This window comes from Rana temporaria, chromosome 4 (genome assembly GCF_905171775.1).
Source record: "Rana temporaria chromosome 4, aRanTem1.1, whole genome shotgun sequence".
Lineage (NCBI taxonomy): Eukaryota > Metazoa > Chordata > Amphibia > Anura > Ranidae > Rana > Rana temporaria.
Genome location: NC_053492.1, coordinates 454,834,016 through 454,860,386, shown reverse-complemented (window position 1 = coordinate 454,860,386; position 26,371 = coordinate 454,834,016). Strand labels below are relative to the sequence as shown.

Below are 26,371 nucleotides of genomic sequence, written 5' to 3'. Positions count from 1 at the left end.
ATCAGCTGGTCAACTTCTTCCTGTGTCATGACCTAAAGTCTATCCAGGAATTTCTAAAGTATCTGCTATATTGGTACATAGTTGAGCTGGAATTTAAAAAAAAAAAAGGTGAACTTAGCCTTTAAGGCGTTAGCACACCAAGACATTTTGGACAATTTCATGCTCCCAACTTTGTGGGAAGAGTTTGGGGATGGCCCCTTCCTGTTCCATGACTGCGCACCAGAGCACAAAGCGAGGTCCATAAAGACATGGATCAGCAAGTTTGGGGTGGAGGAACATGACTGGCCTGCACAGAGCCCTGACCTTAATTTGATAGAATACTTTTGGGATGAATTAGAGTGGGGACTGCAAAGGGTGGGCCAACTCAATATTGAACCCTACGGATTAAGACCGGGATGCTAGTAAAGTTCATGTGAGTGTAAAGACAAGCATCCCAATACTTTTGGAAATATAGTGGCCCGGATTCAAAGAGAATTGCGCTTTTTTTGCGGAGGCGCAGGGCAACGATTTTGCCCTGCGCCCCCGCAAATTTGCTCCGCTGCCCTCGATTCACGGAGCAGTAGCTCCGTAAATTGCGAGGGCGCGCCGGCAAAATTGCCCGACGCTAGAGCACACAATTTAAATGATCCCGTAGGGGGCGGGAATCATTTAAATTAGGCGTGCTCCCGCGCCGAGCGCATGCTCCGTCAGGAAACTTTCCCGACGTGCAGGACGTCATTTGCTTCAGAGTGAACGTGAATGGCGTCCAACGCCATTCACGAATCACTTACGCAAACGACGTAAAATTCAAATATCGCGACGCGGGAACGACGGGTATCCTTTAGCATTGGCTGCCCCTACTATTAGAAGGGGCAGCCTTACGCTAAACACGCCGTACGGAAACAACGTAACTTGCGTACGCAGGGCCCGCGCAACATTGTGAATCGGTGTTAGTATGCAATTTGCATACTATACACTGAGCACAATGGGAGCGCCCCCTAGCGGGCATCGCAAGAATGCAGCCTAAAATATGCGTGGCATAAGAGCCTTATGCCACGCAGATTTTAGGCTGCAGTCGGTGTTACAATGTTCCTGAATCAGGAGCATTCGTAACGCCGGAGCAAGTAAGCAATTGCGCTGTGTAACCTATGGTTACACAGGCGCAATTGCTACTTGAATCTGGGCCAGTATGTATATATATATATATATATATATATATATATATATATATATATATATATATATATATTAAGAATAGATTTTTTCGCTGTGGAAAAAAAAACTGAGAGGGGTTATAACCCTCTCTCACTGTATCTAAAGTGAAAAAGAAAAAAAAAAACAGAGTGACAGAGGGGATAACACGTACTATATTTCTGTAACTGCCCTAGAATTAGCCACTGATTTTTTTTCTATAGTAACACTTACAATATGTTTCCAGGGATATTCAAGACAATATCAATATAAAGAAGATTCAAAGAAATGCCTTTTCGGGGCTGAGTAATGAAAGTGTCCGATTGTAAGTATAATTCAAGGGTAACGTCAGGGTGCGGGTCCTAAGACACACACGGGGTGCACCCGCCCTCACCCAAATGTTATATTAGGACACAGAAGCTGTGCCCATGCATCCACGTGTCCCAATAGAAATGCGTTGGATACTGGTACGGAGATACACGCAACAGTCCATGCCCTTGCCAGTAAAAGATGGCCCTGCATGGGAGATGCTTGCAGGGCCTGACTGGGGATAAAAACCAGCCCTGGAAATAATTTCATACCAGCCCCATAGTATTATTATACCAGCCCAACAGCATAATGTCATTATTTTCTTGTTCATAAAAGGGAAAACCATGCATTTTAAAGCATGTTTGAGTGTATTATACTCACCAGTGCCCATCAGCGCAGCCTCATCAGTGTCCATCAATGCAGCCTCACCAGTGCCCATCAATGCAGCCTCACCTGTGCCCATCCAATATGACTGATCAGTGCCCATCAATGCAGCCCCTTCAGTGCCGATTAATGCAGCCTCATCAGTGCCGCTGGTTCAAATCCTGACCACGAAACCATCTGCTTGGAGTTTGCATGTTCTCCCTGTGTCTGCGTGCGTTTCCTCCGGGTACTCTGGTTTCCTCCCACACTCCAAAGACATGCTGGTAGGTTAATTGGATCCTGGCCAAATTGGCCCAGTATATATGTATATATGTGTGTATGACTGTGTGTCCCAAACGTGTCAAGATCCTACGGGGTAAAATGACCGCACCAGCCAGGAACACACTGGCTGCAAAAAGCGCCTAGAGGCGATTCAGTTCGCATGTGTAGCGCTATACAAGTCATTCATTCATCAGTGCCCATCAGTGCAGCTTTATCAGTGTCCATCAATGCAGCCTCAGCAGTGCCCATTAATCCAGCCTGATCAGTGCTCAGCAATGCAGCCTCACCAGTGTCCATCAATGCAGCCTCACCAGTGCCCATCCAATATAATAAAGTGCTGAGGTATATCAATATTATAAAGTGATGCCTTCGTCCCATTAAATTATTGTAGAGAAACGTGAGGCTTGTGGTGGACTATAATGACATCATATGTGCCACTGATAACCAGTCGATAATATATTTCTCATGTTTTGCGGTTACCATTCGTGGTCCGGGCTCTTGGCCACTTACCTGACACAGCATCCACGGTGAAATGTTCTTTTAGTGATGGGTATATACCGGCAGATGGTTTCACTTTTTTCTATAGAACTGTAACAATATATTTTCCACGATGTGTATATAAAGATATTAATATTTATTTGTTTATTTTTAGTTTTGTGACATATTCCGTGTACATACCTTTCAACAAATAATGCGCCTATGTATGACTCCTGAGGAAGCGGACATCAAGTAACCGCGAAACATGAGACATTAGGCATGTGCAAAAGGGAAAAATGCGTTTTGTTTCGTTTTAATTCGTTATTTAATTAATTTTGTTAAGTTAGATTCGTTACATGTGTTAAATTCGTTTTCGGAATTCGTTCGTTTTCGACCGAATTTCGAAAAATCCGGTCGATTCGATAATATTTCAATCGGATTCGAAAACAAATTCTATTCGAAAACAAATTCGAATGAAAATTGAAAGCAAATTTGAATCAAAATCTAAAAAATATAAATCGATTTCTAAAAAAGAATACAATAAAATAGAATATAAAATAATAAAACAATAGAATGAAAATCAAAGAATAGTAAAGAACAGAATGGAATTTAATAGAATGTAATCAAATACAATAGAATATGACCTGGTGGCTTCTTCTACAGTATCTTCCATTTTCTGAAATTCGAAATTCATATAGAATGAACTCAAATTCGAATAGAAAAATATTAGAATAGAGCAGAAAAAAATATATTTATATATATATATATATTTTATTTTTCTACTCTTCTAATATTTTTCTATTCAAATTTGAGTTCATTCTATATGAATTTCGAATTTCAGAAAATGGAAGATAGATAGAAGAAGCCAGGTCATAGTCTATTGTATTTGAATGCATTCTATTAAATTCCATTCTGTTCTTTACTATTCTTTGATTTTCATTCTATTGTTTTATTATTTTATATTCTATTTTATTGTATTCTTTTTTAGAAATCGATTTATATTTTTTAGATTTTGATTCAAATTTGCTTTCAATTTTCATTTGAATTTGCTTTTGAATCAAATTGTTTTCAAATTTGATTTGAATAGAAGTTGTTTTCGATGTTCGATCGAATTTCGTCCGCGGGTTTTCGATTCGAAAACGTTCGTTCGGATTCGGTAAATTCATTAATATTACAATTCGGGAATTCGTATGCATCCGAATGTCCGAATAATGAAAAATTAGTCCGAATTTCGATTCGGAACGAAACGAAATGCACATGCCTATGAGACATGTAGAGTTTAAATTCACTGCGCAATTACTGGTGCTTTGTATATATCGTTGGTAATATGTGCCAACGATAAGTTGATTCATGGTTGTCACAACACATATTTTATTGTAAATGTTATGGAATGTTTCTATTTTTGTAATAAAAACGTTTCAATTATAATATCGACTGTTTATCAGTTGCACATATGATGCCATGATAGTCCACCACAAGCCTCACGTTTCTCTACAATAGTGCCCATCCAATGCAGCCTCACCAGTGCCAATCAATGCAGCCTCACCAGTGCCAATCAATGCAGCCTCACCAGTGCCCATCAATGCAGCCTCACCAGTGCCCATCAATGCAGACTGATCAGGTCCCATCAATGCAGCTTCCTCAGTGGCCATCAATGCAGCCTCATCAGTGCCCATCAATGCAGCCTCATATGATCCTTGGACAATGATTCATAGCCAGAACCTGCTGATCAGCTGTGTCGAATCGCAGCCCAGAGCACTGTGTTGACAATCAACACAGAGCTCTGAACCAAGGGAACAAACACTTTGTTTCTTTTCCCTGCAAAGCAGGAAAAAAAATGATCTTTAGTAAAAATTAGCACACATTACACATTGTTGGGCACACAATTAACCCCTTGATTGCCCCTGGATGTTAACCCCCTGCCCAGCCATTGTCATTAGTAGAGTGCCCGTGTATATTATTAGCACTGAACACTGATCACTGTATTAGTGTCCCTAAAGATATCATCAGTGGCAGTTAGTTCCCACAAAGTGTTAGTTAGTGTCAGATTTCCTGCTGCACTATCACAGACCCACTATAAGTCGCTGATCACTGCCATTACTAGTATAAAATAATAAATAAAAATGTCAGTATATATATACCATCGTTTAGAGATGCTATAACATTCACACAAACCAATCAATATACTTTTTTTTTACCAAAGACAAGTAACAGAATACATTTTGGCCTAAATTTATGAAGAAATTTTACTTTTTTTTATTGTATATGTTTTATAGCAGAAAGATAAAAATATTTTTTTTTACAAAATGTACACTTTTATAATAAAAAAAATAAATAACCTAGTGGTGATCAAATAGTACCAAAAGAAAGCTCTATTTGTGTGAAAAAAAAATGATATAAATGTAATTTGCGTACAGTGGCCCAGATTCAGAAAGCAATTGCGCCCGTGTAACCATAGGTTACACGGCGCAATTGCTGACTTGCTCCGGTGTAACGAGTGCTCCTGATTCAGGAACCTCGTTACACCGGCTGCAGCCTAAAATCTGCGCGGCATAAGGCTCTTATGCCTCGCAGATTTTAGGCTGCATTCTTGCGGGGGGCGCTAGGGGGCGCTCCCATTGTGTATCAGCGTGTAGTATGCAAATTGCATACTACCACTGATTCACAAGCTTGCGCGGGCCCCGCGCAAGCCAGGTACGGAGTTTCCGTATGGCTACTTTAGCGCAAGGCTGCCCTTTCTAATAGCAGGGGCAGCCTGTGCTAAAGTATACCGCCGCTCCCGCGTCGCGACGTTCAAATGTTACGTCGTTTGCGTAAGTGCTTCGTGACTGGCGCTGGACGCCATTCACGTTCACTTTGAAGCAAATGACGTCCTTGCGACGTCATTTGCCGCAATGCACGTCGGGAAAGTTTCCAGACGGAGCATGCGCTGTACGCTCGGCGCGGGAGCGCGCCTAATTTAAATGATTCCCGCCCCCGGCGGGATCATTTAACTTGCACGCGCTTACGCCGGGCAAATTTGCCAGCGCGCCCTCGCAAGTCACGGAGCTACTGCTCCGTGAATCGAGGGCAGCGCAAAATATTTGCGTGGCCGCAGGGCAAAATCGTTGCCCTGCTCCCACGCAAATATCGCGCAAATCTTATTGAATCTGGGCCCCTGTGTATTAATTTTAAAAATACTAAAAAGTTCTTTTTAGAGGACATCATAAAGAGTAGGTCAATGAAGGCTCAAACATTTTAATTAAAATTAGAAAGGCAGATTACTAGTAAAAGTAAAAGAATGAGCCTTCATTGACCTACTCTTTATGATGTCCTCTAAAAAGAACTTTTTAGTATATTTAAAATTAATATACAGGGTATTTTCCTAGTTCCATTATGGGCTGGATTAGTCCCTTTCCCATACTCAATATGGCGTTTTTTCCATTTCCTGTTCCTTGTCGACCAAAACAAGGCTTGGGTATATAAAGCGGTGAACCATTGCAGAGCCCATTCCCATTTAAAACATCAAACTTATGACGAAACGCGATTGGGAAGGCGTGCAGTGACGTCACCGCGTTCCACGCAGGGAGGAAGGGCTCCTATCGTGCCAGCCGGCATTTGTTTTGTACATGCTCGCATTTCATGGATGTTTGTGAGTAAGATTTTATATTTATTAAACCTTTTTTTTAAACGTTATCACGCTATGGTCCGGTCTCTTTTAACATCAATATTTCAATTTAGATGACTATGATTTCCTTTTCTTTTTTTTCCTAGATGGCTTGTGCAGAACGATATAGAAGAAATAGAGAACCATGCTTTCAATGGAACAAATGTACATGAATTGTGAGTTCCTGAACCCTTCTGATCTCTGTTGTGTTTTCATTGTATAATATTCATTTCTTGAATTTTTATCTAATAGACTCCTCAGTGGCAATCAGAAGCTAACAACGTTACCCGATCTTGTTTTCCATGGAGCCAGCGGACCAGAAGTGCTGTAAGTTATAACTTTCCCTGATGAGGTTTAAATTAAACTTGTGAAATCTTTTGTTTTGTCTGCAGCTAAGATCTATGAGAAAGAACAAATCAATATCTGAGTTACAGAAGTTTAGTTCGCAATTGTAAGACACGCATTTACTAACATAATTCACTCCAGATTACTAAAATGCATCAGGACGCTGGCAATGTATAAACAGCATTTATTTGGGCAAACTCTGTACTGGGGGTGGGGGGGTTAAAGGTTCAGTCCACCCCAAAACTAACATTGTATGTGCTGTTTGCAGACACTGGGGAGTTAAAAGACAAACTAATACTTTTCATAATTCATTTCATAAAACATTTTTTTTAGGTATTCTTTTTAAAATGGATGCAATGTACAGTATCTCACAAAAGTGAGTACACCCCTTACTAGGGATGAGCTTTATGTTCGAGTCGAACTTGAGTCCGACTCGAACATTGCCTGTTCGGCCGTTCGGCGAACAGCGAAAAATTAGAAAAAAGCCATGGAACACCCTTTAAAAGTCTATGGGAGAAATCAAAAGTGCTAATTTTAAAGGTTAATATGCAAGTTATTGTCATAAAAAGTGTTTGGGTACCCGGGTCCTGCCCCAGGGGACATGTATCAATGCAAAAAAAAGGTTTAAAAACTGTATTTTTTTCGGGAGCAGCGATTTTAAAGCGGGGGTTCACCCAAAAATCAACTTTTTGTCACTAGATCCAGCATACTGCTGACATCTGCAGTATGCTGGATTTTTTTTTTGTACTTATCATTTTAGCGGTCTTTCTTCTCCGGCACCGAGCGGCGTATCCTTCTGGGTATAGGCGTTCCTAAATCAAGCGCAGTTGATTGACAGGCTTGGATAGCGCGTCACGCCTTCCGAAAATAGCCAACGTGACTCTCGGCAATTTACGGCGCCTGCGCAGTCGGCTCTACACGGCAGGCGCCATATAGCGCCGTAAGCAGCCGAGAGTCACGTTAGCTATTTCCGGATGGCGTGATGCGCTATCCAAGCCCATCAATCAACTGCGCTTGATTTAGGAACGCCTACTCCCCGCAGGAATCCCCGCTCGGAGCCGGAGAAGAAAGACCGCTAAAACGATATGTACAAAAAAAAAATCCAGAATACTGCAGATGTCAGCAGTATGCTGGATCTAGTGACAGAAAGTAGATTTTTGGGTGAACCTCCGCTTTAATAATGCTTAAAGTGAAACAATAAAAGTGAAATATTCCTTAACATTTCGTACCTGGGGTGTGTGTGTATAGTATGCCTGTAAAGTAGTGCATGTTTCCCATGTTTAGAACAGTCCCTGCACAAAATGAAATTTCTAAAGGAAAAAAGGTAATTTAAAACTACTCGCGGCTATTTATGAATTGTCGAGTCCCTGCAATACAGATCAAAGTCATTGAAGAAAACGGCAGGGGTCCCCCCCCCCCCCCCCAGTCCATTACCAAATTCCATATCAGGCCCTTCAGGTCTGGTATGGATATTTAGGGGAACCCCGCGCCATTTTTTTCCCCTGTCCCCTAACTTGCATATTAACTTTTAAAATTAGCACTTTTGATTTTTCATGTTCGTTTCCCATAGACTTTAACGGTGTTTGCGTGTTCAAAGGAATTTTTTGCCTGTTCACATGTTCTGGTGCGAACCGGGGGGAGGGGGTGTTCGACTAATCCCTACCCCTCACATTCAAAGACAAGCGTGTCTTGCCTACAGTTAAGCATGGGGGTAGGAGTGTCATGGTCTAGGACTGCATGAGTGCTGCCGGTGTTCTGTCAAGAAATGCCCCCCCCCCGGGACAAACTGTGCATGTGTCGTACGTCATAGCACAACTGCTGATTTTCCGATCAGCTGGGCTGACGTAACCATGGCGCATGCGCACATCGTAGGAGGTATCTCTCGATGGGAGATACCATTTCACAGCCACAATTTAAACCTAAATTTTGCGCATCGGAATTGCTACAGACGATCGGATTTTGAGAACCAGCTCTCAATCTTTCCGCCAGCAAAAGTCCGATGGAGCATACACACGGTCGGACTTATGCCGTCGGAATTTCCGATCGTGTGTACGGGGCATTATAGTCATGTTATAGTCAAAGATTGAACATAACTTGGAATTCAAGTTTGAACTTTTTTAAAACATTCCTAAAATGTGTGCGTTATTGTCCTTTTTAGTTTTCTGTTATTATTTGCCAGTCATATCCTTTTTTTTCTCCAGACTGTCCAGTTGGGAAAAAAAGACATAAAGTTTTGTATTTTTTTGAGTTGTGTAAAGTTTCTAACGCATATGGTTTGCCTTTGAACTGTGGAAAGTGTTTAATAGCAAAACAGGAGAAAAATGAAGCAGAACCAGGTTTCGAAAAAAATGGAATGGTTCAGTAATTTCCATAGGAACACGTTGAAATTGCTTTATTCAGAACAAATGTTACCTCTGTGGGCTGCTGTGGGTTTTCTTTACTCTAGTAGATTTTATTGTTTTTTTAATTAACAATTTGCTTTATATTTTAATTTTGCTTTAGCATGCTAGGTGATACATTCCTCCTTTTAGAACAATTTCATTAAAATTAATAAAAGACACACAAAGTGAACATTTAAGCCGAGGAGTGACTCTTAAGGCAATCTACTCCATAGACTAGAGAATACATCAGGGGGGTGAATTTTTTTTTTTTTTATCACTTTACCACATATACTATACCTTCTTTGTATTATTATACGTGGTAATATGAAAATTTATAATGACACACTTCACTGAGAGTAAAAATATCACCTTCTGGTTGTTATCAATTTGGAGACCAATTGAAGTCTCAAACTTTTTTTGTCTTTTTATCTTTTTATAATCCTATCCCTCTTGTGTTATAATTAGTGCCTACTTTTTGCATGGAAGTGTCCCAAAGAGGCTCTGTCACTTTTCTGCCTATTGAGGAGAAAGGGTTCCCTTCTCCCACCGCCATTGTCTGTTTATACTTCAACCATGCTTCCCCCATGCTCTGTGCCTATGGTATTGGAGCTTCCACAGGGTTAATCTCTTGTTTTTCATATCATAATGTTTGAGAATTGGTGATTGGCTAATAAGGTTTGCGCACTGCATCCTCAGAGGAGGTCACATGCTCCTACCTATCTGGAAGGACCGGGTATTTTCTCCAACAGAACAGTGAACCGGCTGAGAAATAGAATAGATGTGTCATGTACCTGTGTAAGGAGCTTACATAGTTACATAGTTAAAAAAGGGCACAAGTCCATCTAGTTCAACCATAAATATATATATATATATATATATATATATATATATATATATATATATATATATATATATATATATAAAATATATATATTGTGACAGGAAGTCAGGTAAATCTGTGGGTGTTGTCACAGATGGGAGATACATTTCTGCCTTGTTTAGACAATACACCAATTATTATCAGGCGTCGGCTGCAGAAGTAGCCAGAAAGGTTTAAGGGCGTTGAAAAGCTGTTCAGAATGAGGCAATTAAGGCCTCTATAAGTAATCCAGAGGATTACTACTGATTGCTGCATCCTGAGGCTTTTTGGGTGAAGGAGAGCAGTGAACATAAATACTTTTGAAGAGGTGAGGTGCTGTTGATTTTTCTATGTGATAAAAATCAAAAAGACTATTTGTTTTTCTGCTGTATGACCAGCAGTGTCTGCTCAGCAGTAGGCTGTGCCAGACTCCATAGATAGGTTCCTGTGTGGTGAAGGTAGACGCCCCAAGTGGCCAGGGTTTATTTTATGTTTGATTTTGTTTATGCTGTTTGGATGCTTGCACTTGTTTCCAGCAAGATGGAAGAATAAACCAATTTCTTTGTTTTCAACCGTCTTCGGCTGTTTCTCTGTATCGTTCCGTGTGTAGTGAACCCATCCAGGGGGGCACACACCCCCGCTACCGAGCTAACCCCTTACAATATATATATATATATATATATATATATATATATATATATATCGTACAATCCCATATACCCAATTCTATACCCACAGTTGATCAAGAGGAAGGCTTGAGAGGACAAGGGTGGCCTTTTGCATAAATCCTATCTGAGCACCCCTGAAAGTTGTGATAGGGACTGCAGGGGCAATGAGAAGTCAGAACTGAAGACTGAAAATGGGAGTTCTGGTGTCAAGTAAGCAGAATCATCCAGAATATATCAAGTCCAGTAGAGATCATAGCTGGTTATGCAGAAGCACAGTGGTGAAGGCACCCAGAATACACCAAGTCCATTAGAGATCAGAGCCAGTTTAGCAGAAGCACAGTGGTGAGGGCACCCGGAATACACCAAGTTCAGTAGAGATCAGAGCCAGTTAAGCAGAAGCACAGTGGGGAGAGGAACCCGGAATACACCAAGTCTAGTACAGATCACAGCCAGTTAAGCAGAAGCACAGTGGTGAAGGCACCCAGAATACACCAAGTCCAGTAGAGATCAGAGCCAGTTTAGCAGAAGCACAGTGGTGAGGGTACCCAGAATACACCAAGTCCAGTAGAGATCAGAGCCAGTTTAGCAGAAGCACAGTGGTGAGGGTACCCAGAATACACCAAGTCCAGTAGAGATCAGAGCCTGTTTAGCAGATGCACAGTGGTGAAGGCACCCGGAATACACCAAGTTCAGTAGAGATCAAAGCTGGGTTACAGGACAAGCTCAGCAACAGTTGGACAGGAAGGCACCAAATCATATGCAGGATCAAGTTCAGGGGTGAGGTTGGCAATGTGTAGGCAGTGAGGTACAGAATCAATAGGCAAAATCTTGATCAAGTGTCTACACTGAGGTTGATAAAAAAAGTTAGGCAGCAAATTTAGACAGGCAAGGTTTATCCAAAAGCAGGCTAGACTAAAACAAGGTCTATAACAGCGTCAATGAGGTTCAGGATCTAGGATATCAGGAACTCAAGCTGAGATACCCACAGGAGAAGTATGGCCAAAAGAGTTTTGGCCATATGTATCCTTTAAACTATTTTAACATAGAAACACTTTCACCCTAATAGTCTCTGCTTCTTGTCTGGGTAAAATACAGCAGCTGCCACATCTGTGTGTAAAGTCATGTGGCTTAGTTCCCCCCTCCGTATTTCTCACTCCACTTCCTTCGTCTGGGGGTTTCTGAACCCAGCTAGCAGGGATGGGAAGTACTTGTCTATAACAAACGTATTCTATAGTAAATAACAAACAACAGCTATTTACAAAAAAGCACAGAAGAGGCATAAGTGTGCGCACAGGGCGTGCCAGGTATGCCTGGGAACACCCTGTGTGCCGCAAATTCCCCCTGTTTAGACTCCTAATATTTCACCAAAGCCTCCTAATTGGGCTCCTAAAAAAAGAATTAAACAACTATAATAGAAAAAAAAAACTACTGACACCATCCACTAGCCTACTCACACCAGTCTCTGCCCTAATGACACTCTCCGCTGCTCTACTAAAATTGTCAGTATATATACAGTACCAGGGCTTTTTTTCTCAGAGAATAGGTGCAGGAACTCCTCCCTTTCGAGTCACCCCTTGACTCCGCCCCCTACCCAACTCCAAGCAACCATTTTTTTGTTGTCCCCCCCTTACCCCATTAAAGAATACAGAACCAAGTATAATTTTGTGGTGCCAAGTATTTTGTATGGGATTTGTTAATGATAACAAGAAAGGCAGTAAAATAAATCTAGCAACAATGGACACCCCAGCAACAAAAGATCCGCCCTAGCAACAATGGGCTCCCAAAAGCCAGCATCAATAGACCCTCCAACAGCCAGGAACATTAGACCCTAACCTCAACAGTAGACCCCTCCCAGCACTGAATGACCCCCTGCAACATAAGACCCACCCCAGCAACAATAGATCCTCCACCAGCAACAATTGACCGTACTGCAAAAATAGATCCCCTCCAGCAACAATAGATCCCCCAGCAGCCAGCATCAATAGACCCTCAAGCAGTCAGCAACAAAGACCCCTCCCTCAACAGTAGATCTCTCCCCGTACGATTGACCACCCCAGCAACATAAGACCCACCCCCAGCCATAACATAATAGATCCCACACAAGCAACAGAAGACGTCCCCAGCAACAATAGACCCCCTTCCTACCCAAAAATAGATCCCCCTCCAACAACAATAGATTACCTAGCATCAACAGACCCTCCAGAACACCACAGCACCCATTGCTTTTACATACATTTAGTGCTGGAGGTGCCGGAACTGCGTTCCCCCGCGTTCCAGCTGAAAAAAAAGCCCTGTACAGTACACATGCACACATGTATATGTCTTTGAGCTTTGGAGTGCACACTTAATTCAATAGGCTGTGCACACCTATTAGTAGAGGGCAGTGGATCCCTACAGATGTAAAGAGCATTCTTGCCCGTGACCACCAATGTAAGGGGCATTTTTTCCACTTACCCCAAAGAATAGGTATTAGCAGGGGTTTCCCCAGGCCTGATAATAATTTTATAGATCTAGGGGATCAATGTATCAATGTACAGTGTGGTAGTGTTTTGTACCCCAATACCTCCTATAAACATCTCATAATATTCTATAACTCATTTGTAGTAGCGCCCATTCTTGTATCACTGGTACTCCTTGAGAAGGGAACACACAGCATAGAACATGTTTTTTGTTTTGCATGTTAGTTGACATTTTGAACTCCTATAGACCCTTCCAATCCGGTTAGCTCACACGTTCAATCTTCCTTTGAATTTTTCTTTAGATCCAGTGCCTGCTGCTCCGTGAAATCTTTGCCATGTCTTCTTGTATTATTATATATTTTTTTTTTTTTACAAACAGGGATATTTCAAAAACTCAGATCAACTCACTGCCCAAGCACGGCCTGGAGCATATAAAGAAACTTATTGCTAACCATGCTTATAACTTGAAGAAGCTCCCTCCTTTGGAAAGGCTGTCTAGTCTTATTGAGGCCAACCTTACGTATCCAAGCCACTGCTGTGCTTTTAAGAACTGGAAGAAACAGAAAAGGTACGTGCCTATTTCCTTTAACCAAAGTCAAAGAGTAAATCCAAACAGTGAAATTAGTCAGGGGGCTGCTAATGTTAAAGGAGGCCTGTACTGAAAAGTTCACCGTCTACTTCTACTACCTTTCACGTTCATATAGCTAGATTCAGAGAGAGTTACGCCGGCGTATCAGTAGATACGCCGTCGTAACTCTGAATCTACGCCGTCATAAATTTAAGCGTATTCTGGAAACCAGATACGCTTAAATTAGGCTAAGATACGAGCGGCGTAAGTCTCCTACGCCGTCGTATCTTAGGGTGCATATTTACGCTGGCCGCTAGGTGGCGCTTCCGTTGTTTTCCGCATCGAATATGCAAATGAGCAAGATACGCCGATTCACGAACGTACGTGCGCCCGTCGCAATTAGTTACGCCGTTTATGCAAGACATACGCCGGAGTAAAGATAAAGCTGCTCCCTAGGTGGCGAAGCCCATGCAAGGTATGGACGTCGGAACAAGCGTATCTTTTTACGTCGTTTGCGTAAGTCGTACGCGAATAGGGCTGTGCGTAAGTTACGTTCACGTCATAGGCAGTGTTCGACGTATCTTAGGCATTCTATCCGACGCATGCGCACTGGGTTACGTCCACGGACGGCACATGCGCCGTTCGTTCAAAACGTCATTTACGTGGGGTCATGCCTACTTTCCCTAAAACACGCCCACCTCTTCCTCATTTGAATTAGGCGTGCTTACACCGGCACATTTACGCTACGCCGCCGTAACTTAGGACGCAAGTGCTTTGTGAATACAGCACTTGCCTCTCTAACTTGCAGCGGCCTAGCGTAAATACCATACGCTACGCTCGCACAAAGTTACGCTGCCCTACCTGAATCTGGCCAATCATCAACTACAATTTAAAATGTGTAAACTCTAACACTGAACTTCTCTTATTTGTTCCTTTGGTCTGTAAATTTGTTTAGTCTGTTGGCCATTTTTTGATTATGGTATTTGCACTCTATCTCACCCAGGATCAGGTGAGAAAGGTGAAGGTGCAATACGAAAAATATGACTATATACAGTACACACTCACCGGCCACTTTATTAGGTACACAATTGCTTGGTAACACGATCCCAAAGCCAATCACATGGCAGCAGCTCAATGCATTTAGGCATCTAGACCTGGTTGAAGTTAAAACCGAGCATCAGAATGGGGAAGAAATGGGATTTAAGTGACTTTGGCATGGTTGTTGGTGCCAGACGGACTGGTCTGAGTATTTAAAAAATTGCTGATCTACTGGAATTGTTATGCACAATCATCTCTTGGGATTACAGAGAATGTTCAGAAAGAGAGAAAATATCCAGTGAGTGGCAGTTGTGTGGACGAAAATCCCTTGTTGATGTCAAAGGTCAGAGGAGAATAGGTAGACTGGTTTGAGATGATAGAAAGACAACAGTAGCTCAAATAACCACTCGTTACATCCAAGATATGCAGAATACCATCTCTGAATGCACAGCACATCGAACCTTGAAGCAGATGGGCTACACCATCAGAAGACCACACTAAGAACAGGAAACTGAGGCTACAATTCGCACAGGCTCTCCAAAACAGGACAATAGAAGTTTGGTAAAACGTTGCCTGGTCTGATGAGTCCGATTTCAGCTGCGACATTCAGATGGTCGGGTCAGAATTTGGCGTAAACAACATGAAAGCATCAATCCATTCTGCCTTATATCAATGGTTCAGGCTGGTGGTGGTGTAATGGTGTGGGGAATATTTTCGTGGCACACATTGGGCCCCTTATTACCAATTTGAAGATCGTTTAAATGCCACGGCCTACCTGAGTATTGTTGATGTCCATCCCTTTATGACTCCAGTGTCCCCATCTTCTGATGGCTCCTTCCAGCAGGATAATGCACCAAATCTCCAATCATCTCACCACTGGACAATGAGGTCACTGCACTCCAATGATCTCCACAGTCACCACATCTCATCCAATAGAGAACCTTTGGCATGTGATTGGCATCATGGATGTGCAGCCGACAAATCTGCAGCAACTGCGTGATGTTATCATGTCACTATGGACCAAAATCTCTGAGGAATGTTTCCAACACCTTGTTAAATATATGCCACCAAGAATGAAGGCAGTTCTGAAAGCAAAAGGGGGTCCAACCTGATACTAGCAAGGTGTACCTAATAAAATGGCTGGTGAGTGTAAATATACAGTATCTGACACAAGTCACATTTTTGTAAATATTTTATTCTATCTTTTCATGTGACAACACTGAAGAAATTACACTTTTCTACAATGTTGTGTAGTGAGTGTACAGCTCGTATAACAGTGTAAATTTGATGTCCCCTCAAAATAACTCAACACACAGCCATTAATGTCTAAACTGCTGGCAACAAAAGTGAGTACACCCCTAAGTGAAAATGTCCAAATTGGGCCCAAAGTGTAAAATTATTTTCCAGCACTGCCTTAACCCTCTTGGGTGTGGATTTCATCAGAGCTTCACAGGTTGAAACTGGTCAACAAAGTCTCCGAAGGGAGCTAATCAGATGGTGTCACAGTACATATTGGCATTCATGGTTTCCTCAATGAACTGTAGCTCCCCAGTGCCAGCAGCACTCATGCAGCCCCAGACCATGACACTCCCACCACCATGCTTGACTGTAGGCAAGACACACTTGTCTTTGTACTCCTCACCTGGTTGAGGCCACATACGCTTGACACTATCTGAACCAAATAAGTTTATCTTGGTCTCATCAGACCACAGGACACTGTTTGCAGGCTTTCCTGTGCATTATCTGTAGAAGAGGCTTCCACCTGTGATGACAGCCATGCAGACCAATTTGATGCAGTGTGCGGCGTATGGTATGAGCACTGACAGGCTGACCCTCCCACCCCTTCAACCTCTGCAGCAATGCTGGCAGCACTCATATGTCTATTTCCCAAAGACAACCTCTGGATATGACTCTGAGCATGTGCACTCAATGTCTTTGGTCAACCATGGCGAGGCCTGTTCTGAGTGGAACCTGTCCTGTTAAACCCCTGTATGGTCTTGGCCACCGTACTGCAGCTCAGTTTCAGGGTCTTGGCAATCTTCTTATAGCCTAGGCCAGTGTTTCTCAACTCCAGTCCTCAAGGCACCCCAACAGGTCATGTTTTCAGGATTTCCTTCAGATAAAACAGCTGTGGTAATTACTAAGGCAGTGAAACTGATCAAATCACCTGTGCAAAATAATGGGAAGCCTGAAAATATGACCTGTTGGTGCGCCTTGAGGACTAGAGTTGAGAAACACTGGCCTAGGCCATCTTTATGTAGAGCAACAATTCATTTTTTTCAGATCCGCAGAGAGATCTTTGCCATGAGGTGCCAAGTTGAACTTCCAGTGACCAGTATGAGAGAGTGAGAGCGATAACACCAAATTTAACACACCTGCTCCCCATTCACACCTGAGACCTTGTAACACTAACAAGTCACATGACATCGGGGAGGGAAAATGGCTAATTGGGCCCAATTTGGAAATTTCCACTTAGGGGTGTACTCACTTTTGTTGCCAGCAGTTTAGACATTAATGGCTGTGTGTTGAGTTATTTTGAGGGGACAGAAAATTTACACTGTTATACAAGCTGTACACTCACTACTTTACATTGTAGCAAAGTGTAATTTCTTCAGTGTTGTCACGTGAAAAGATAGAATAAACTCACTTTTGTGAGATACTGTGTATATATATATATATATATATATATATATATATATATATATATATATATATATATAGGTGACACTCGAAAAATTTGAATATCGAGCAAGAGTTAATTTATTTCACTAATGCAACCTAAAAGGTGAAACTAATATATGAGATAGACTCATTACATGCAAAGCAAGATAGTTCAAGCCATGATTTGTCATAATTGTGATGATTATGGCTTACAGCTCATGAAAACCCCAAATCCACAATCTCAGAAAATGTGAATATTGTGAAAAAGTGCAATATTCTAGGATCAAAGTGTCCCACTCGAATCAGCTAATTACGCCATAACACCTGCAAAGGGTTCCCAAGCCTTTAAATGGTCTCTCAGTCTGGTTCAGTAGGAATCACAATCATGGGAAAGACTGCTGACCTGACAGTTGTGCAGAAAACAATCATTGACACCCTCCATAAGGAGGGAAAGCATCAAAAGTTAATTGCAAATAAGTTGGATGTTGCTTAAAGTGCTGCATCAAAGCACATTAATAGAAAGTTATGTGGAAGGGAAAAGTGTGGAAGAAAAAGGTGCACAAGCAGCAGGGATGACCACAGCCTGGAGAGGATTGTCAGGAAAAGGCCATTCAAAAGTGTTGGGGACTTTCACAAGGAGTGGACTGAGGCATACAACTTCCACAATAGCAGATCCTTGTCAAGTAAAAGCTGGCAGCTCGGAGTGCTCTTTCAGAATAAATCTTTTATTGGCTACATATATAAAGACACAATGCTGTAGGTGTTAATGCATTTTGGCTACACAACCTTTCTCATTACATAAGGAATGCTGTGTAGCTAAATTGCTTTAAAACCCCACAGCATTATGAGCTGCCGGCTTTTACTTGACAATAGACATGTGCGATTCCGTTCGTAACGAATGGATGTTCGTATGAATTTTTTAGTATTCGTACATTCGGATCAATTCGAACATACGAATAGCTGAAAGTATTAAATACAAAAATTACGGAATTACGAATAAGCAAAATAACGAACAAGCGAAAATACGATGTACGATTGGACAAACTTACTAATACACGAAACAGCGAAAGAACGAAAATTACATTTATAACGAACGATTTGCATTCCGGATTGTAAATCCTTTGTCTGTTCGTATTTTCATTCGTATGTTCGTATTTTCACTTGTGTGTTTTGTAAACCTGTTTCTTTGTCTGTTCGTAAATTTGTGTACTCGTATCGTTCTTTCGAATGGGCAGTGTAGTTAGTGAGTGATGTATCTTACTTAATACCTTAGCCAATCAGCTTATCTCTTTTGTGCCGAGTCACATTGGACAGTGTAAAGCCTCGATTTTTTGGAAAACGCTCATTTTGAAGTTTGTTGGCAAAAAGTCTGACCGTGTGTACGGGGCTTAAGAGAAAGTCTATCCTAATATGGATTAGCCGCGTGTTGAAAATAAAACTAAATTGCGAAGGACCGCGCTGCAATGTATTTATGAAAGTAAAAAATTACGAATCATTTAAACGAAAATTATTATCCAACAAAATTACGTATTTCGGATCAACAAAAATAAATTAGACAGAATTACGAATCATTCAGTATCAACGAAAATAAAACTGTTCCGAAAAGACGAACGGGTCCGAATAGGAAAACTTGCGTCTTACGAAATTACGAATCTTTACGAATCTACGGAACGAGACGAAACAAAAAAAAAACGATTTTTTTTGTTGTGCACATGTCTACTTGACAAGTATTTATATATATAGATAGATAGATAGATAGATAGATAGATAGATAGATAGATAGATAGATACCGTATATCTCTTTAGAACACTAAAGCCTCGTACACACGATAGGTTAACCAGAGGACAACGGTCTGAAGGACCGTTTTCATCGGTCAAAACCGATCGTGTGTGGGCCCCATAGGTTATTTAACCATAGGTTAAAAAAAAGCCAACTTGCTTTAAAATTAACCAATGGATTCCTAACCGATAGGTCAAAACCGATCGTTAGTAGGCACGACCAGCGGTTAAAAATCCACGCATGCTCAGAATCAAGTCGACGCCTGCTTGGAAGCATTGAACTTCGTTTTTTTCAGCACGTCGTTGTGTTTTACGTCACCTCGTTCTGACACGATCAGTTATTTAGCCTATGGTGTGTAGGCGCGACGGACCATCAGTCAGCTTCATCGGTTAACCGATGACAACGGTACTTCAGACCGTTGTCCTCTGGTTAACCTATCGTGTGTACGAGGCTTAAGAGCATATTTTTTTTTAATAGCGTTCATTAAAACGAAAAGTGTTGCGACACTAGAAGACTACAACCTCTCCTCACCCCCCTCACCCCCAGCTATATATTGCCTACAATACCACCAGCATGGAGCCATTTATTCTTAAAGATTTAAATTCTAACTTAGATTTCCTATGTCATTAACCTAATAATATGACACGCAGCCTTCCAGTGCAGTATTGATTGTGAGCATATGGTCCCAGGAAAAAGGCAATTAAAATAAATTGTCTGTTAAATAGGAATGGCATTCACCTGAGGTCTCAAGAATTATGTCATCAGAACTTTCATACTATTTGTCTCTTCACAGCATGCTAAGTATATAAAGTACAAAATGTGCCATCCACCCACCATTAGAGGGACAGCGTCTGTGTACAGAGTGTAGCTATTACCATATGCCACGTTCTTGCTCAAATTGTATTCAGTAAAGCAAAGAAAGGTATTGGCAGTATTAAAAGTGGTTACATTATTTATATTATTTTATTATGCACGCTTTCCTTTAGAACAGCTGTATTGGCTGTTTCATTAAATCAAAAGTAAAATTTTTTGTTTGTAAAGAAAAAACAAACTGCATTTACTCCTGATTTAACAAGGTTTTTACCTGCACCCGTAACACACAAAGTGCGCGCATTTCTTATCACTCATATATTTTCCATAAATTCACCTAGTGTGCTGTAATTTTGAAAATGTGCCTCATCCTTAAAATTATATTATATTAAGGAGGAAGTGTCAGAAATAACTAATTTTGAAGGTACTCTTAACAAAAACGTCATATAGAAAAGCTGTGTCCCTCAATGAACTCAGAGAAAGGGATTTTAGGGTGAGTAGCTAAAAACCTTGGGCTAGATTCAGATAGCCCTGCGTAATTTAGTGCGAGCGTAACGTATCTCCGATACGTTATGCCGCCGTAAATTAGGGCCCAAGTTCCATATTCATAAAGAACTTGCGCACTAAGTTACGGCGGCGTAACGTATGTGGGCCGGCGTAAGCCCGCCTAATTCAAATGGGGGCGTATTTTATTTAAATTATTGTTGACCCTGCGTATTTTACGTTTTTTACGAACGGCGCATGCGATGTTCGTGAAAGAATCCCAGTGCGCATGCTCGAAATTCCGCTGCAAATCGTCATTGCTTTCGACGTGAACGTAAATTACGTCCAGCCCTATTCGCGAACGACTTACGCAAACGACGTAAAAAATAAAAAATTTGACGCGGGAATGACGTCCATACGTCCAAAAAACGACATACTGAAACAACGTAAAAAATTCCGGCGAGCGCACGTACGTTTGTGAATCGGCGTATCTAGGTCATTTGCATATTCTACGCCGAAAAAGACGGAAGCGCCACCTAGCGGCCAGCGTAAATATACACCCTAAGATACGACGGCGCAAGAGTAGGATCTTAGCCTAACGCTAATATAGAACTATTGCTTTCTGAATACAGAAAGAAGATACGCCGGCGCAGCTTTGAACTTACGTGGCGTATCTATAGATACGCTGGCGTAAATTCTTGCTGAATCTAGCCCCTTGTTTTTCATATCACATTAAAACATTGTTAAACTATCATAGCCCACAGTACAATTATATATAGTGTCCGGCCTCAATATCTAACCCCCACCCAGCACCCATTAACTAGTCATATACAGTGCCTTGCAAAAGTATTCAACCCCCTTGGCCTTTTACCTATTTTGTTACATTATAGCCTTTAGTTCAAGGTTTTTTAATCTGAATTATTTGTGATGGATCAGAACACAATAGTCTAAGTGGGTGAAGTAAAATTAGAAAAATATATACATAAAACAATTTTTCAGAACTAAAAAACTGATAATTGGCATGTGTGTATGTATTCACCCCCTTTGTTATGAAGCCCATACAAAGTGCAACCAATTACCTTCAGAAGTCACATAATTAGTGAAATGATGTCCACCTGTGTGCAATCTAAGTGTCACATGATCTGTCATTACATAGACACACCTTTTTGAAAGGTCCCAGAGGTTGCAACACCTAAGCAAGAGGCACCACTAACCAAACACTGCCATGAAGACCAAGGAACTCTCCAATCAAGTAAGAGACAATGTTGTTGAGATGTACAAGTCAGTGTTAGATTATAAAAAAAAATATCAAAATCTTTGATGATCCCTAGGAGCACCATCAAATCTATCATAGCCAAGTGGAAAGAACATGGCACAACAGAAAATCTGCCAAGAGACGGCCGCACACCAAAACTCACGGACCGGGCAAGGAGGGCATTAATCAGAGAGGCAGCACAGAGACCTAAGGTAACCCTGGAGGAGCTGCAGAGTTCCACAGCAGAGACAGGAGTATCTGTACATAGGATGACAATAAGCCGTACGCTCCATAAAGTTGGGCTTTATGGCAGAAGAAATCCATTATTTTCAGCAAAAAACAAAATGGCACGTTTTCTAATTTTGCGAAAAGGCATGTGGGAGACTCCCAAAATGTATGGAGGAAGGTGCTCTGGTTTGATGAGACTAAAATTGTACTTTTTGGCCATCAAAGAAGACGCTATGTCTGGCGCAAACCCAACACATCAAACCACCCAAAGAACACCATCCCCACCATGAAACATGGTGGTGGTGGCAGCATCATGCTGTGGGGATGTTTTTCAGCAGTCAGGACTGGGAAACTGATCGGAGTTTAAGGAAAGATGGATGGTGCTAAATACAGGGATATTCTTGAGCAAAACCTGTACCCATCGGTGTGTTATTGGAGGCTAAGATGGAGGTTCACCTTCCAGCAGGACAATGACCCCAAACACACTGCTAAAGCAACACTTGAGTGGTTTAAGGGGAAACATATAAATGTGTTGGAATGGCCAAGTCAAAGCCCAGACCTCAATCCAACAGAAAATCTGTGGTCAGACTTAAAGATTACTGTTTACAAGCGCAAACCATCCAACTTGAAGGAGCTGGAGCAGTTTTGCAAGGATCAATGGGCAAATATCCCAGTGGTAAGATGTGACAAGCTCATAGAGACTTATGCAAAGCGACTTGGAGCTGTGATAGCCGCAAAAGGTGTCTCTACAAAGTATTGATTATAGGGGGGGTGAATAGTTATGCACATTGACTTTCTCTGTTATGTTATCCTATTTGTTGTGTGCTTCACAATAAAAAATAAAAAAAACATCTTTACATGTTCTGTAAATAAATTATGCAAATCCTCAAACAATCCATGTTAATTCCAGGTTGTGAGGCAACAAAACACAAAAAATGCCAAGGGGGTGAATACATTTGCAAGGCACTGTAAATATAACAATGACATAGTTAGAAGACTCAGTATGGTAATAAGCTAAGTTTTGATTGGGCCAATGTGGTGGTGTGATGGAGATCTTGCAATACATTTCTCTGACATAAATTACCATTTTTTAGGGCTACACTTGAGGCTATTTTTTGTTTTTTTTGCAAACTTTACTGGAGAACGATCACTAAAATATGTGTTCGCCAGATGAGTGCAGGTGCATCAGTACAGAGCCAACTCCAGAGGCTTCTGTGACCCGATGCTGTCCCTTAGGCCTCGTACACACAACCGAGAATTTCGTCGTAAATGAAACATTGTTTTCCTCGACGAGTTTCTTGTCAGGCTTGTCGAGAATCTTGTCAAGCTTTCTTTGCATACACACTTTTAAGACAAAATCTCGTCGTTCTCAAACCCGGTGACGTACAACGCGTACGACGGCACTGTAAAGGGGAAGTTTGATTCCACTGGCGCCACCCTTGGGGCTGCTTTTATTAACCTCCCTGGCGGTATGATTCTTTCAGAAAAAACATGCTAAAAGCGGTACCATTATTTGCAAGGAAATTTGGCGTTTTATATTGTAGGTCTGTAATTTTTAGAAATAACTCACTTAAATCTGACCAAACAAGATTCTAATAGGCATCCCGTGTATTACATTTTTTTAAAAACAAAATTATAAATTATAATATAATAAATAATTATAAATAATTATAACAAATAATAATATAATTATAATAAAAATTATTCAATAATGTAATCAAATCAAAATCACTGAAATTTGCTCAGTTGCAGAATTGTCGCTGTCATTACTTTTATTTTTTTATGACGAATTTCCCCACAAATCGCTATCGCACAATTCTGCAAGTGATTATAATTTATTATCGCTGTTTTTTAGCTGATCTAAAACTATTTTTGACATAAAGGGACACTTTTGGTTGCTATGGACAATCTACAGTTTGCAGGGAGAAAAAAAGGTTTTTATTATATAAAATGACATGCAGGACACTGGGCAGACCACTAGGGACAGGGGGTGTGTGTGTTTTTTACATACAGTACTGTAATCTATAAGATTACAGTATACTGTGTGTATAGTGTTTGTTTACGTTTTTGAATTTGGCGCCGTTCTCCGTCCCCGTGCGTCGTAACGTCGCAGGGAACGGAGATCGGCGTCACACGGAGGCACTATGTGAATCGAGCGAGGTCCCGCTCGCTCACACAGCGCGGTGGCATCGCTGGATCCAGGAACAAGGTAAGTAAAAAGTGCCTGTGGATCTAGCGAGGCAAGCCCGTGACTGACACGGGGTTACCAATAGTAGCAAGAAAATCTAACCCCGTGTCAGTCTCGGGAAGACCGCCAGGGAGGTTAATCTCATGTTACTGCGTGTTAAGTAAAAGTTTGGTGAGAGACGATTCGCGCTTTTCAGTCTGTTACAGCGTGACGAATGTGCTATCTCCATTACGAACGCTACTTTTACCAAAGGTGCGCTCCCGTCTCATACTTTATTCTGAGCATGCGTGCGTTTCTAAGCATACACACGAATGTGTTTCTCGTCGTAAACCAGCCCGTCGAGAAACACGACAAGGAAATTGAGACTCCTGACGAGAAAAAAGAGAACATGTTCTGTTTTTCTCGTCGAGATCCATGACAGTTTTCCTCATCAAAAAAGCTCTGCCAGCATTTTTCTTGATGGATTTTGTCGAGGAAAATGGTCGTGTGTACGAGGCCTAACTCTACAACAGGGATCTCCAAAGTACGGCCCTCCAGCTATTACAGAACTACACATCCCATGAGACATTGTAAAATTCTGACATTCACAGACATTACTAGACATGATGCGAATTGTAGTTCCTGAACAACTGGAGGACCATAGTTTGGAGACCCCTGCTCTACAAGAACCTGTCCTTAACGCTAGGCCTACCTCTCCCTCACAAGTGGGGTCTCTGTCTGAAACGTCTGACACTGCAAGCTCCACTCCAGTTACCCAGTAGGGGCTATATATATAAACCCTTATAAGTTCAAGATGGCCTCCAATATCTCGAGAGAGCTCTGTGTCCAATGAGACTCAGACTCTCACTAGATGGCACCTGAAGTCAATGGCAAAGGAAATATTGGTTCTATGCCAGGCTCTCCTCTAGTGCTTGGGAGTAAACAGCAGTAGTCACATTACTGCTTTGTTTTCCATAGTTGTAGGGAGTTATTCCACAATCCTGCAATAACTATATCCCCTCCTAGCCCTGCTAATCTGATAAAGCAGCAGTGCCATTTCACCTGTGGCTATACTAACACCTATCTACAAGCCAGACAAGTTGTCAGGGGCTATAGCAAGCATTAGACATGTGCAATTTGTTTCATTCCAAATTCGTTTTTTAAACCCATAATAACTAGCTAATAATAACTTAACTATTACTAACTATTAAATTATAGGTATTGGAATTTCCTTTCAAATTTGGCTGTTAGTGAACATAACTAATACAAATTTATCTGAAGTTACGAACTATCCGAAATAAAGCATGCCGTATGAAAACGAATGGAACGTAATGAATTAATAATAATAATAAATAACAATAATAAAAATGTATTATTATTATTATTATTATTATTAATTCGCTCTTCTCCATTTGTTTAGATACATTCATCATTTTGGATAATTCATAACTTCAGATAAATTCGTACTTGTTACATTCACTAAAAGCCAATTTTGAAAGGAATTTCCAATACCTATAATTTAATAGTTAGTTATCCTTTCAGATTTTTTGATTTTCTTTCGTATTTTAGGATTTTCAAATTTTTGAAATTACATTTTTTTTTTAATTCACAAATTTACACATTTTTAGAATTTTAGAATTTATGAATTTACGAATTTTTGAATTTACAAATTTACGAATTGTGATCATAACGAATGACCCGAAAAACAAAAATAAAATGAATGAAAGGAAAACACACAAATTTTTCGGCAGTGCACATGTCTAGGAAGCATGGTGGGTATCCTGTATCACTTACCAAATTCTAATACCTGTATATCTAAAACCACAACTGTGTAGTGATTATATTAAATATTTGAAATCATTTTTTTTGCCATCTGTGTCCCATTTGAGAGATCTCCATCCACCTATGGTTCTATGTGGACAAAACAAAGTGAGATAAATCCCATTTTGGGCCTTCCGCTGGAAGATATTCCCTCTATAGATGTTCTGGTGACAACTGAAAATGTTTGGATTTCCCCTCACTTTCAGTTCCAGTGATAGTGGACACCAGGAGAAAGAGAACAAATCTCTATACGAGAAATAAGCAGCAATATAAATCTACTGGCTACTACCAGTTATTTAAAAATAGTACATGTTGGTTCATAATAAAGGGTATATAGCCAAACCTTTTATAACAGTAGGGAGAAGTGAGGAAAACCCTTGTCAGTTTATTTTTTACTATATGTATCCTGTTGAGAGGGATTCCCTTCCCATCCTAGAGATGAGGGGAGGTTCTACACACCACTCAACCAAATGTTGAATTTCCTGCCTATAAGTTGCATCGTCATTATCTCATATGAGTCCAACTAAGGCAGGTCATACATTAAAGGGGTTGTAAAGGTTTGTTTTTTATTTTCAAAATAGATTCCTTTAAGCTAGTGCAT

At 40.9% G+C, this 26,371-nt stretch overlaps 1 protein-coding gene across 2 annotated transcripts in view; it reads left to right on the top strand.

Moving 5' to 3' along the window:
* The window catches only part of FSHR (follicle stimulating hormone receptor), a 182,975-nt gene that overhangs the window by 153,933 nt on the left and 2,671 nt on the right, over positions 1–26,371 (top strand). For both annotated transcript variants that reach the window (XM_040351600.1, XM_040351599.1), the window contains exons 6-9: positions 1,418–1,495; positions 6,355–6,423; positions 6,500–6,574; positions 13,339–13,527. In XM_040351600.1, coding sequence (XP_040207534.1) covers positions 1,418–1,495; positions 6,355–6,423; positions 6,500–6,574; positions 13,339–13,527 — 411 coding nt within the window. The remainder of the gene's footprint in view (positions 1–1,417; positions 1,496–6,354; positions 6,424–6,499; positions 6,575–13,338; positions 13,528–26,371) is intronic.